Consider the following 15,538-nt stretch of genomic DNA (forward strand, 5'->3'; position numbering starts at 1 on the left):
TTCTGTGCTGCGTCAATGACGTACACACACACAAACTAAATAAATTAATGAAATAAAATATAAACAGATATAAAATGAAAAAAAAAAAAAAAAACATAAAATGAAAAAAATAATTTAAATTGAAAATAAATCCATAAATGCATTTGAATAAGTAAATTAAAAAATTCCCTTTAAAAAATTTTGATGCTCAACTTTCGCCATAATCCCCCCTCCCCTGTGAGCACCCCTGCTTTCTTTTTTAACAAATATATAGAAAAAAGTCTTGGTTTCAAAAACTCCGTTCTGCAGATAAAACGCTTTACCTTTCCAAGGCAGTACATTCTTCATAAAGATTTAATAATTTTTACTACTCAGCATTTTAAATGTTGTCTTGATGCAGAAATTGTTTTTTTCCTTCAAGTTTAGAAACACAAGGGAATACCGTAGATAATTTCTAAGATTATCAAACGTATTGGAAGTTAAAAAAAAAAAAAAAAAAAAAAAAAAAAAAAAAGATAAGACGGTGTTTGAATGAAACCTTAAGACGTTTAGTGAAGATACACACTTCGTATCTATGCTATTTGCAAGCGTGACGTAATCAAAATATTGCACTTGATCATAAGGGACTCAAAGAAGATATCTCTTAGTTTGCAATAGAATATCGGCTTTGAAGAAAACATGTATTTATTTCTGAGCTTCCTATTTTCTTGGATATTCTTTTGCAGTGGTGATTCTATTCAAAGGGAAGGTAAGTAACAAAAATATTTTTTTATAAGGGGTGGTTCATAAATGATATCACATTTTTTTTTTCAACATACCCAACTCCCCCTTTTTCTCAAAGTGTAACACTTCACCTTGCTCTTTCCTCCTTATCCCTATTCATGCTATTTTTATGAATATATTTTTATGAAAAAGATTTGAGGTGTCATACACCGTAAAATACATTCCAAATCGTTCCTGGAAAAATATTAAGCAGTTGATGTGCCTAATTTCTGCTAGTTTCACATTAGGCAAAAACTAGGAAGGTTTCTCGCTTAAAATAAATAACCTTTCAAAAATTTACTAGGAATCCTTTTGAAGAATTCTAAACTCTTTCCAATCAATACCTGTCATTTTCAGTAAATTACCTCCCATTAGCCAGGCTAAAGCAGAAATTTATATTTCAAGCTTTAGCCCTGGCTAATGGGCGGTAATTTACTGAATATACCATGCCTCGCGTTCAATCTTCGAGTTGAACCGAACCATTGCTTCAGTCACTCGTCTAGTCTGCTAATTCTATATTAGCTACCAGTTTGTGTCGCATTCTTGGCTTTCTTAAGTGATTTTCCATCTCTAGCTCAGATACTTTCCTATGTCAGGCTGATAAGTGCTAATAAGCACGAAGCTGCAGTCGTCGGTTGGAGATGACTCAAGAATATTCAGTAAAAATTTATAGTAATTGCTTGGAACCAACCTGACGTATCCAGATGGCTCTCACAACAAATATGTCCAAAGCACTAGAATTGCAAACAATTCCTTCAAAGCTATAGACGGAATTTCACCCTTCCGTAGGGTTTAGTTAACCTGGAATGGTCGCAACTGCCTTGGAGGAGAAACACTAAATAATGAAGATGAATATATTTTTACATTGGTAGCTCTAAAAATGTTTTCCATCACAGTGTGAAATCGGCATGCATAGAGAACATTTTGAGATTTAGGAAAAAAAATCGCAAAAACACAACTTAAGCTGAAAAGAATATCCCGGTTTAAAAAATTTATATTTTATAAACTATTACACTTAACACTATAAAACTATACATAAAAATAAAGATAAACTGTGAAAGTTTTTGTTCACTTTCAAATGTTCGATGTGTGCACCTTCCGTAACACATCACACATCTACCTATAATACATCTCATAGTGTTTCACTATCAATTTTTCGTAATGCTATACATATGTGATCTTTCATTTCTTGCAACGTTGTAGGCAATGGTGGTGTATAAAACTCTGTCTTTGACAAAACCTCACAAACACACACACACACACACACAAGGGGATAGGTTTGGGGATCTGATTGGCCAACGCATAAAGGGTAAATCATCATCACTTGCTCGGCCTAAGGCTCCTATATAAGGGGAGATGACTTATCTGATATTTTGGTTCCAAAATTGTCGGGCGAAAAAAATAGTGTTTGTTTGAAAGTCTCATAGCAGAAAAGTGGTGTCCAAGCTTTAGATGTGTTGCCTGATTGATGTTTGATTATTTTATTCTGTGGATGAAGCCGATTTAATTAATACAAATTAAAAACAAATAAGGTCTGAAAATAAGGTTTATTAAAATAAATATTTCCCGATACAAATACAAATACAAATACAAATGTGACGACCAGCAACAGGCACTGGGCCCAGCTAGGCTGGTCCTAGTCAATTAATTAGTCCCCAATGAAGATCAATGGCCCTCTTAAAGCTATCCACTCCCTTGCTCATTACCACCTCTTCCGGTAAGCTATTCCAAGTGCCCACGACCCTGCTAAAGTAGTAGTTTTTCCTGATTTCCAAGTTAGCCTGAGATTTAAATAGCTTAAAACAATGACCCCTTGTCCTGCTTTCCCCGCAAAAATTTAATCCATTTACATCTTTCATTTTGATAAATTTAAATAACTGAATCATGTCCCCTCTGACTCTCCTTTGCTCCAGGCTATACATGTTAAGCCTATTAAGTCTGGTATCATAATCTAAATCTGAGAGTCCCCTTACTAATTTAGTTACCCTTCTTTGAACCCTTTCCAATACAAAAATATCTTTCTTCAGATAAGGCGACCAAAACTGAACAGCATACTCCAAATGAGGTCTTACTAAACTCCTATATAAAAACAGAAGAACTTTCTTAGATTTGTTTGAAATAGATCTATTGATGAACCCAAGCATTTTGTTGGCTTTGTTACTAGCAATACTGCACTGTTGACTAAACTTGAAGTCCTGATTTATAAAGACACCCAGATCCATAACATTTTCTGCCTGATTTATGACTGAACCCTGTAAACGATATCTCATACGCTTATTTCCATGACCTAAGTGTAGCACTTGACATTTCCCTACATTAACTGCCATACCCCATTTATCTGCCCACTTAGTAATATGATCTAAATCCTCTTGCAGCTGTTTTACTTGTTCTTCATTTTCGACAATCCCCATAACTTTTACATCGTCAGCAAAACAATTCATGCTTCCAGAAATATTATCATTGATGTCATTCATAAATATAATAAACAAAAGAGGCCCTAAAACTGATCCCTGAGGAACCCCACTTAAAACATCACTCCAATTAGAATGATTTCCTCTCACAACTACTCTTTGCTTCCTACCAGTAAGCCAATTTCTAACCCAAAGTAAAGTTTTTTCTCCTATTCCAATGTCAGCTAACTTGCTGAGAAGAGCAACATGCGGTACCTTGTCAAAAGCTTTTTGAAAATCAATATAAACAACATCCACACATTTTTTGTTATCTAAAGTTGAGGTAACCTTGTCGTAGAAATGCAATAAATTAGTAGTACAGGATTTACCTTTCCTGAAACCATACTGCAAACTAGTCAACAGACTATTAGTCTCTAAGAACATCATGATCTTAATTTTGATCAAAGTTTCGAAAATCTTACAAATCACCGAAGTCAAACTTACAGGTCTATAATTCCCAGCAATACCTTTAGACCCCTTCTTGAAGAGTGGCATTATGTTAGCCAGCTTCCAGTCCTCTGGCACCGTCCCCGAGTTATAAGAAGCATTGAAAATATTCAAAATAACATCCACTAATTCCTCTGCACATTCAACTAAAATTTTTGGATAAATATTATCTGGTCCCGGAGCTTTAGTTGCTTTAATCTTTTTCAAATGAAATAAAACCTCCTCCCTGGAAAATACAAAATCCTCAAGCTGTATAATAGCTTGTGTCTTGTTAGTGTCAACTGTTGAGATACAGTTATCGTTAAACACACTGGAAAAAAAGTTATTTAGAACATTTGCAATATCCCTATCGTTTTGGATTAAATTTCCATGCTCATCAACCAAAGGCCCAATTTGACTGTTTCGAGCTTTCCCAGAATTAGCATAAGCAAAAAACCTCTTAGGGTTCCCATCAATGTCATCTGCCAGCCTTTGCTCCAATTCCCTATTCTGAATCCGTACCAAATACTTAAAATTTCGCCTTGCCTTACCATACTGGAGCCTTTCCGCACTCTGACCAGTTTCTTTAAACTTACGAAAAGTGGCTTGCTTATACTTAAGAGCTTCTTTAGTCTCCCTGGAGAACCACATTTTTGTTGAATTTGTGAACTAAACTATCTTTCCTGATTCACCTTATAAGTTACATTTTACTAAAATCAGCATCAATTGTTTTCACGACATAGCAACCAGCGAATATTACAACGTATTTATAAATACTAGAAATAAAGTTGGATCAAATTTGATCTAGGAACCAAAATGTCGGGAAAGTTTGCCTGTCCTTTTTCAAGCTCTAGCACGGTCTAGAGCCCTTTAAAAGGGACAGGCCGACATTTTGGTTCCAAATCGTCGTCGTCGAACCATATTTCCAGTATTTATAAATACTATATAATATTCGTTGGTTGCTATGCCGTAAAACAAATAATAAGTTGAGTAAAATGTCACTTAAGGTAAATCTTTCACACCTTTTTTGTTCCCCCCCCCCCGATTTGTAATAATTAAACCTTCTTTATTTACGAAATAAAATAATCAAACATCAATCGGGAAACACATGCAAAACTTGGGCACCAGTTTTCTGCAACGATGCTTTCGTACAAAGACTAATTTTGTCCTCCGATCGTTTTGGAACCAAAATGTCGTATAAGTCAGCGCCCCTTATATAGTGGCCTTAGCACGGCCTAAGGACATTATAAAAAGGGAGTTGACTTATCCGACATTTTGGTTCCAAATCGTCGTCGTCGAACCATATTTCCAGTATTTATAAATACTATATAATATTCGTTGGTTGCCATGCCGTAAAACAAATAATAAGTTGAGTAAAATGTCACTTAAGGTAAATCTTTCACACCTTATTTGTCCCCCCCCCCGATTTGTAATAATTAAATCTTCTTTATTTACGAAATAAAATAATCAAACATCAATCGGGAAACACATGCAAAACTTGGGCACCAGTTTTCTGCAACGATGCTTTCGTACAAAGACTAATTTTGCCCTCCGATCGTTTTGGAACCAAAATGTCGGATAAGTCAGCGCCCCTTATATAGTGGCCTTAGCACGGCCTAAGGACATTATAAAAAGGGAGCTGACTATATCCGACATTTTGGTTCCAAAATTGCGGGGGCACAAAATTAGTTTTTATAAAAAAGCCTCGTTGCAGAAAACTGGTGCCCAAGCTTTAGTTGAGTTGCCTGATTGATGTTTGATCATTTTGTGCTGTAAATGAAAAAGATTTAATTATTTCAAGTTAAAAAACAAATGACGTGGGGAAATGACGTTCATTACAGTAAACATTTCCCGAAACATTTTTTATGAATTTGAGAGTTAAGTTATCTTTCTGGATCGACCTAAAGTGACATTTTACGCAACTTCAATTGTATTACGACATAGCAACCAGCAAATGTTATTACCTATTTATAAATACTGGAAACAGGGTTGGATCCAAAGCCGTTTTAGAACCAAAATGTCGGATTAGTCGGCCTGTCCAGTGTTGCGGTACGTCTGTCGCGCAGCGAAGTGGGGAGATTTGGAGGTAACCCCCCCAGAGACCTTGGTTTTGGGCTTAACGCCCCCCCCCCCCCCGAGATCTTGGTTTCAACTTTGATGCCAATCCTAATACAGTAGTTAATACTTGTGTAAGAACGGTTGTGACCAAGAAACCCCCTTCAGAAGGCATTTCTGGCTGTGTTAGTGCGAAACATGCAAGTTTACGTAGTTTCGCTCATTCAAAAAAGCTTGGACAGTTAATCTTCATTTTTATGTATCATTTATAGTGCTAAGTGTACTGGTTCGTGAAATATAAATTTTTAAAACCGGCATATTCTTTTATGCTAACCCTGTACTTGTTTCACAGAGGAAACCGGTGAAATCCTCAACGTGAAATCCTACAATCCGAGAAATCCCATTATGTGAACCAGAAAAAATCGGTGACGTTTCGACATTTTTTAGTGCACTTCTTACTACCCCTTTCATTCCCCTCGTCAAAATTAGGTTTGATTTCAAGACCCCCACCCCTCCTCCCCCCTAAAGCGAAACATCGTTTATGGTGGACACATATTACATTATTCATTATACTCCAAGTTAAAGCGGAGTATGAAGGGTTAAATAAGAGAACTGGTAAATTTGAAACTTAGTCTTTACTCTTTACTAATAATAAAACTGAAAGTCTGTCTGTCTGTCAGGATCTCTCTCTGTCCGGATCTCTGTCTGTCTGTCAGAATCTCTGTGACGCGCATAGCGCCGAGACCGTTCGGCCGATTTTCATGAAATTTGGCACAAAAGTTAGTTTGTAGCATGGGGGTGTGCACCTTGAAGCGATTTTTCGAAAATTCGATTTTGTTCTTCTTCTATTTCAATTTTAAGAACATTTTCCGGAGCAAAATTATCATAAGATGGACGAGTAAATTACGAAATTATCATGACATGGAATGGGAGAGCGAATGAACATAGCCAATTGGCGAGAAATTCGTCATCTCTTATTTGTAAATATACAGGTGAACCGAATGACCTTTCAATATTCAACTACGGGCAAAGACGTGCGGTTACCACTAGTAATTAATAAAATTCTAAACATGCAACTACGAAAAACAGAGTATGAACGGGGATAAATAAATAAAGAAAGGACCTTGGAAAAATAAGAATACGAAATAATAGAATTTAATTTCTTATAGACAAAAGATAAATCAAGGAAAATTAAAAAAAAAGCATGAAAAAACGAATAGTTTAATTCTAAATCAATAACTACGAAGGGTGTTGGGATAAAAAAAAATCATGTACAAGTGAAATAAAGAAGGGACAAAACAATTGCCGTAGTTTGAAGCTTGCTAATAAATTCAAATCCTATGCGAGCAGTAAGTGAAATTAAAAGATAAAATATGTGTTGAGTACTCACCATTCGTTGAAACACAAATTGACACAGAGAATTACGAGGCCTGCTCATGTGCAATTCGGAATCGGATTGTTTCCTTCAGGCAAAAGTACAACCTTGAGTCAAGGAAATTGATAGAATAAGCAAAGGGGGGGAAAAAATGGAGAGTATGAAATTTTTTTCATTTTTCCATCGTTTAGTCTTTTATTGATTTTTTTAAATGACTGATTTTGAAAATGAAGCGTGGTCTTTATGACGTTACAAGTGATGAAGTTTGGCCCGCTGATTGCTTACGCTTGCTGTCTACCGCATTTCCAGATCATGATAATCAAGAAGCGTATTAAATATTGCGCTCTACGCTTGCTATCAACCATATCGTTGCCAGTTCACGTAAGTGAGGAAACGAATTAAATATTGCGCTCTGCGCTAATGGCATCAGTGAATGACATTTCGTCACTTATGAAGTCATGTGCAGAAGCGTAAAAAGTGAAATTGAATCTGCATGCCGATTAAAATAATTGTTAAAAAATATTAAACTTGTCAAATTATTTTCAAATTGTCTAATTGTCTGTTTTTTAGCTTGCTCTTTCTGAAAAAAAGGAAAAAAAAACTTTTAAAATTTCGGAAACAAGTCAATTTGATTAAACTATAGGAGGAGTTGCAAATCTACTTGCAAATGGTGACTGAATGAGAGGGGGGGGGGCAGTGGCGTAGCTATAGTTTCTGCCGCCCGGGGCGGTCCCTCAGTTTGCCACCTTTTCTTTAAGAAATAGCTTTAAATGTATTTGGTGACGTTAGGGGGTGACAAAAGAGGTTGTTCTATCGAAATTTCTAAAAAAGACGCAATAAGTTGTCTCTGTGATGACGTTAGGAAAAGGGATTCGTTAGGAAAAGAGGTTTCGGGGAGGGGGCGGGGGAGTACTCTCTACCCGAAATAGTATTTAAGTTTTAAAAAGCAATATTAAGTCATCTTTGGAAATGGTCAGATGGGAAGATTTAGGGATCTCCACCTGGAAATTTTCGGAATTGAGCTTTTGAAGACGCCATTTCAGGTGTTCTTTGGAAGTGACGTTAGAGAGAAAGTTTTCTTAACAGCATCTTAACAGCATGGCGAGGAAATTTTTCAAAATTGAAGTCCTAAAAATACATTTTATATTACTTGTTCATGTAATGAGAAAAATTGGCGGTTTGAGCGCGTTTTTTGAGAGCGACAAATTTGCTGACGCTTGAAGCTTTAAAACCTTAATTTCAGTTAGTCTAAATGTTAAGACGTTGGAGAAGAGGATGGGTGCTCTTCCTCAGAAATTATAAGACGGACAAAAGACCTAAAATACATAAATAGGCAATGTTTGGTAACATTAGGAGAGGGAAATGTTCGAAGCCTGTTACCGGATAACTTTCGGCATTGATGCTACAAAAACGAAATGTTAAAGTTATCTTTGGTGTCGTTAGATAAAGGAGGTTCTCTACCGGGATTTTTTTGAAAATTGAACTAGCGAAACACGCCATTTTGGGCTAAATTTGGTCAACTTAAGGGTGAGTCATAGGCAGATCTCCTCCGGAGAATGTTCCAATTTATAATCCTGAAAATACGGTTTAAGCTATATATTGGGACACTAGAAAGGGACGAGGGGATTGAAGCTCTCGGATGCTCTACCTGGGAAATGTTTCAAAATTGAAGACCTAAAAATTCAGTTATAGACAATATAAGAGGATGGTTTGGACTGAGGCCTCTAACTTGAAAAATTTTGACTTTGCGACTCCAAGCACGAAATTTTAAAGTTATCTTTGGTGATGTATACAATTAAAGAGGGAGGTACACTAAGGGAAATTTTTTGAAGATGAACTCCCAAAAAAACGCCATTTTGGACTATGTTTGGCCAAGTTAGGCGAGAATCGTAGCCGGAATTCCTCCGGAAATAGTTTCAAATTGCTTAAAATAATATTCCTTTGCTTTACAACAGTAGGAACATTTTAGAGTAACAATGATTATGCTACGTCAATAACTTGGCAAAGGGACAGAAACGATTTTCTGAAACCTCCAGGAGCAGATCAAAAGTATGATACCTTTTTTGTAAATTTTTTTCACAGAAAAAGTGTCAAATTGCCGCCCCCAAAAAGTGCCGCCCGGGGCGGACCGCCCCCTCCGCCCCACCTTAGCTACGCCACTGGAGGGGGGGGGGGAGTGTTGAAATAAATGCCGTTACGTGTAACCTGTTTTTAAAATTAGTAAATGACAGTAATTGCTGTTGTTCATCGTGCTTTTTCTTTTCCGGTTTTTTGAAACATTACACAAAAAACTGTCTGACGCCACGGAGGAAAAACGTGGTATCGAATGTTTTATCTAATTCCGTAATTTAAGCTTTTGAGTTGCAAATAGAAAGAAGAGAAAACAGCGTATTAGTGCATTCGTTCTCACCTTTCAATCACTTGACATTGTCAGACGTAAGTACTTAAAGCCCTAAAATGTACTCGAAGTAAAATGTAGAGCATTTTCAATCTTCGAAATAGATAATTCTTATCTTATGGGAGTTATCTTTGACGGAACATGCTTTTACTTTTTTTCTCTTTTTTGTTTTGCTTTTGCGTTTGCTTCCAGGCTCAGAGCAGGCAGATGGGGGATTTAGACAGGTGTTTCAAAAAAGAAAAAAAGTTAAAAAAAAAAAAGTTTATTTCGCTGTGAAAAAAATTAATATTACAGATAGAAAAGATATATACATGGCTATATTCTGAAACTGCACTGTAAAAAAGTTTCGAAATGTTACTGATTACTTTCGGGTAACGTATTGAGATTTCAAGGGTTTACACCAGTTTCTAGACAAAAAACAAGTTTTTTTGTAAGTTTCCTGAATCGCAACAAGTTCCACGAATACAGACTTTATTCTGCGGTGAAAAACATTTTCAACTACCAGTGTAAAAATAAATTAGGCTTCCTTCAGTTTAGTTACGACCTCTTTGTTAAAATTGCTTTTACGCCGTATATATATATATATTTTTTTTCTTATTAAAGGTGGGTATATTTAATTTTTCTCGTATCCAACGATGGTAATAAGGCGAAAAGAATGAATAATCGAATATTCAATCCGAAAATCGGTTTTGATCAGCACCAAAAACTAGAGAACTCAAGCGTTTTTTTCATTTTATTTTTTTAACACTCTTATGTACCGGCTGAAAATAATATTATTTAGTCATAAATAGTGTGCAGAAAGATCCTGAGAGGGAATTAGCTGCATAAACCAGCAAACTTTGGACCCTGAGCGCAAACAAATCGAAAATAATCGCTAATTACCTGCCTGTGTAAACAAACAAGCGAAAGAGGTTTAAGAAACATGTTTAAGCGCATTTTGCCGTTTCCGCCCTACTGTGTGTCGGCTTACTGCTTTCATTTTTTATAGATGTTGTTCGAAATTATACCTGCGTACATAAATTTTTATTTTTTAGGCCCTTGTGATGAAAAGTTTTGCAGTGACCATGGAGTATGCAGATTGAACGAACGAGAAAACTCCGCCGTTTGCATTTGTGATCTTGGGTATACTGGAACGAAATGTGAAATTAGTAAGTTTTTTAGTGTAGTACTATTTATAGTGAGTAAATACTAATTCAAGGAAACTTTTTTTCAATTAATAATACTTAATCTGAAGTTTAATTATAAAATGATACTATGCAGTTGAGATTTGGGGAACCATCCCTACAGAGTTCAATGGAATAATTACAAACAGTAGTAAAACATTATTCTTAGTTCTGTACATAAATACAGTGGTACAGTGATAGAAAAAAAAATGAAACGCTCGCTCGTATTCGAAGACTATTGGCACTAAAAACGTGAAATTTTGTACCCCAGCTGCTTTTTTTCTCAGAAACATATTTATGATGGAAAAAAAAAGGGTTATTGTTGGAAAATTCAGAGTTAGTGCTAGTTTTACTTTGTATACGGTAACTATCAAAATATCATTAACATAGTTTTGAAGAAGTCTTTAAAACCATGTCGGAGATGACATCTTTCTTTATTTCTGAGCACATATATTAGCCGAATTGTCAAGAAGTGTTTTTTTTTTCTTAGTTAACATGGAGTGTGCAAAACCCATTTAAAACAGTTTCATATTATCAAAGAGCGTTCACTTTTAACTAAAGATCAGGATTCATAATTTAAGGGGTTACATTAGCTCAAAAATGACCAAACGATCAAAACTGTTTTTATTGTGATTTTTCAAAACTAAAAATAATTCCAAACAGAAGGGAAAATTTTCATTGCTTTGGGGCAAATATTTTTTAAGTTATGAGCTGTTTTATATTTTGCTCGCAATGTGTTCTTATGCAGAAGAAAAATTTTAAATTGCTTTTTCACGATTATCGTTTTTTTTTCGTGTTTTCATAATATTGGAATCCCAAAGATTTTTTTTTCTTTTAAAGATACAGCTTTAAATTAGGATTGTTTGGGGTAAGTGGGTCAACCCCCTAAATCTTAAATATGGATAGGTCACATGATCATGTCATATTTCACCACAGTGATTGGATTTGCAAAAATTTGGGTTTCATGGATTTTTTTTCTACGTTGAAAAACTTAATCCAAAAAAAAAAAAAAAAAAAAATCTGAAAAAATATTTTTTTCTGAGTTTATGCAACATTTTTTAAAGAAGTGTTTCTAGATTAGTTTTTATTATTTTTTATGATAGTTAAACTTTCGTGTATAGTCTGATGTTGGAAGTTATCGATTAAAATTAAAAAGATACTGTTGAATTTGCAAGAACGAATAGAAATAGTGACTTTTTTTGTTGGCATAGTGCAGATGATGATGGAATAAATACTGAGGATGAAGCGATAATGGTTTTTCCTCTTAGCCAACTTTACACAGACGCAGCTATTTAGTGTTTCCAATTTCTTTTTCAACTTACAATTTTGGCAAATTTACAAGAGTTGGTCTTAAATCAATGGTGTTACGTTTATTCAACACACTTTTATATGTAAAAGTAAAATATATACCTATAGGCTTTCAACAAATTTCATAGATGAAATTGTTTTGTATTTGTTTTAAAATTTCCCGTGATAAAGATTTAAAAGACAGTAAATATCTCATTAATGGGTGCATTTACAAAAAAAAAAATCAAACTAAAACTGTACATACTTTATCTAGTAAAACCCCCTTACCCCTGTTTTAGATATGCTTGATTTAAATTTAAAAGAAAGGGGGGGGGGAATAGTGACGCCCATCTGATTTTTCAAAAACTATAATCCTTAAGAATTTCCAAAGCATTATTTTAGAAAATAATGATGAACTTTTGTTTATTAATAATGTACAAGATAAATGAGATAATATGCTTAATTTTTTCATTTCAAAACTTTTGTATAAGGTATCGAAAACGAACTATTTTAAAAAGGGGCCCCACTTACCCCTACCAACCCTAATACTTTTTGCAGTCAGGGTAATTTATTTAACAAAATCATGCATTGGATAAGCATCTAATAAATTAATAAAATTTTTATAGCATGTTATACCATTAAAAACAAAATTTGCTAAGAAATGCTTTTGATTTTTTGCGTAATTAATCACAGAAAGTTTTCGAAAAAGTATTTAAGCAAATGAATGCAGATTTTTTGGGATGATTATTGTAATCGTTTGGAAAAAACCATTTTAAAAATAAGTGCAAAAGCAAAAAAACCTAATAAAATTTAAAAAAATTGATTTTTTTTCCAAATTTTTTTGAATTTTAAAAACATTGAACAATATTATTAATTTTTGAAAGTAAATTATTGATTGGTAAATAAGTATGCATATTAAGGTTTCAAAGAATAAAGCAATTCACTTAATTTGTAAAAAAAAAAAATGTTTTGAAGGTAATGTCGCTCCTTAAATTTTTAGTACAGGTGGGGAGATAAGACGTAAAAGAAATGATTATGATTAAAACTCAGTATTTACAGTCGGACCTCCATATATCGAACTTCCACATATCGAAATTTTCTATATATCGAAATCCCAGCAAATTTCTATGTTCATTACATAGAAAAATTGTTTCTATATATCGAAAAAGTCTCTACATATCGAAATTTTTTTCGAGACATTCGTAGGTTTTTTTTTTTCCACTTTAGACTCTTTGTCTTATGAAAAATGAAGGTTAGCGGAGAAAACTATAATCACTAAAGGTTGCTACGAAACTCATAAGGAATATGGGGTTCAGGGGTGTGTAGATAGGGTCGTTATTCCGTTCTAGAGTTTTTACATTCCCTCAAGTTTATTTCAAATCTTAGTTTTGTTCAAGTTATCTCTTTTGTCTATTGATTATCATTCCTAGTGTTTTAGCTTCAGTAAAAATCATTCAAGTTAAGTAGATTGATTTTTTACTTTTCTCTCGATTACATTGTTAAAACGATAATCCCCTACTGTGGCGGTTCAAGTTGAATTTCCGAAGAATGAAGGTGTATGAAGGAGCAAAAATGTAATTTCTGTTATTTTTTTAATTATTAACTTTCATTTAATCCGATGCGCGTTTAAATTAGCAGTTGAGTTTCATGCACGAAAATTAGTTTTAATTTCAATGTTTTAGGATATTTTTATGATAAAATAAGATTGTTTCTATGTATCGAAATTTCTATATATCGAATTTTTTTCCGGCAATTTGCTACTTCGATATATGGAGGTCCGACTGTATTTTCTCCCTTTTTATGCAATGCATGAAACACAGGTAAACAGAAACGATCTGGTAAATCTGTCATTTCTTCAGATTCTCTTAAGAGCCTATGGGCAGTTCGAATCCCAGCAGATGCAGCCGCATTGTTGAGAAAAACAAATTATGATACGAAAAAGCTGCAGATTATTGGTCAGCAGATTACATTCCTACCCTCTTTCTCTAAGCGTCCCCCTCCCCGCTTTTAAAAAGTTTCAAGTTCGTCTGAAACGCAGAATTCAAAATGCTACTTCCGGAGCTCAATGCCTTCAACATAATTTCGGACAGCCAAGAACTTTCATTTTAGCACTAAAAAAATTCCGAATCTGTACTGAGTAATTTCGTGTAACGTTTCGGCATTTCAATGGTTTTAATCCCCCCCCCCAACTTACTGCAAAAATCAAGCATCACTGTCAAAAAGTTTCCTGAATTGCTACAAGTTGCACGAATACAGACTTCTCACTGTTGTGAAAAACTGCGATTAACTGAGCATATTTATTTAGCGTATCGGCTTCGGCTCGATTACGGGTGTCTAGTCTGATTTAGCTCCCATAAGGAGCGAATAAGTCTTTCGACTAGGTAGCTTATCCAGCAATTGCAGGCTAGTAAGATTCTTAATACCTATCTATATCTATACTAATATAATAAAGTGAGAGAGCGACTTTTTGTGTGTTTATATGTTCGAGGTAATCTCCGGAATCACTGCATCTATTTGAAAAATTCTTTCACTACATAAAAGGTGCATTCTTACTGAGTGACATAGGCTATAAATTATGCATATTTGTATTCATACTATTTTTTTAAACCAATAGTTTGTCTTCGCTACCAGTTTTTGCTTTGTACTGTTTTTTCTTATAAATGTAAAAACAAACCAAAACTGCCCCGCACACCGTTAAAAATTCAGAAAGATTGTCTAGTAATTGTTACGTTAAAAGTGGGGACTTACAGCATCGCTGATTGCTACGGTAATTTATACCGGAGAAATAAGCGATCCCAGCTCCAATTGGTTGCTGTGGCCTACCGAGGAAACCGTAAAATTTTACTGTAACATTTGATTTTTACGGTAATAGTTACTGGCAACATGGATGCCAGTAACAATTACCGTAAGTTTTCTGGAAAAGTTTTAATAGTGTAGTGACAGTATGGCTATTCGGTCTGTACGATCTGAATGCTGGGGGTTGGGAACACGTGAAAGAAGTTAATATCATGATCCCAGCGGAGAACCGCCAAAACTTTAACGTGTATTTGGGGCTGCTAGGAATCTCTTTCCTACGTGCATTATTAGTGCAGTTGAAGGCTAAATAAGACGCCATAAAGTCGAAATCCGTTTGAAATTCGATAGAAAAGATCGACAATTTCACTATCTTAAACATTGCAGACACAGTTTTCCGATACACGCAAGATGGCGGCTGGTTACGATTATCGCTTCTAGTAATTCCCCCTGTGCAATTCCTACATCCATGATTTGAGGCTGCAGAGGATAAGGGGATGTTCCTATCAAATTTTCTGAGGGTATACTCCCAGTAATCCGCTTTGCACAATATGTGTATGCGATCATATACATAATATTATGTCATATGAACATTTTTTGAAGCTTGAGGGTATATGCTATTTGTCTAAAAAACGTTTGAGAGTTTACGGCGTATATGGAGTATACCCTATGGGAACACCACTGGATAATGTATACAGCATACTCTTATCATTAAACAATGCAAACCAATTAGAGTCACACAATGCTAATGTCTCAAAATGTATCCAAACGAATATTAACCGAGATTCGCTTCGAGCAGTTAGTTTTTGAATTCAAGTTGTTCAGATAGACGATATTAATCCGTGCCTCT

General features: G+C 34.8%; 1 protein-coding gene across 1 annotated transcript in view; it reads left to right on the forward strand.

Moving 5' to 3' along the window:
- Nucleotides 1-590: 590 nt before the first annotated feature.
- LOC129227966 (delta and Notch-like epidermal growth factor-related receptor) overlaps nucleotides 591-15,538 on the forward strand; it is a 96,584-nt gene continuing 81,636 nt past the window's right edge. The window contains exons 1-2 of the mRNA XM_054862591.1: nucleotides 591-727; nucleotides 10,480-10,593. Coding sequence (XP_054718566.1) covers nucleotides 658-727; nucleotides 10,480-10,593 — 184 coding nt within the window. The 5' untranslated portion in view covers nucleotides 591-657. The remainder of the gene's footprint in view (nucleotides 728-10,479; nucleotides 10,594-15,538) is intronic.

The sequence above is a fragment of the Uloborus diversus genome, chromosome 8 (genome assembly GCF_026930045.1).
Source record: "Uloborus diversus isolate 005 chromosome 8, Udiv.v.3.1, whole genome shotgun sequence".
In the NCBI taxonomy this organism is placed as follows: Eukaryota; Metazoa; Arthropoda; class Arachnida; order Araneae; family Uloboridae; genus Uloborus; species Uloborus diversus.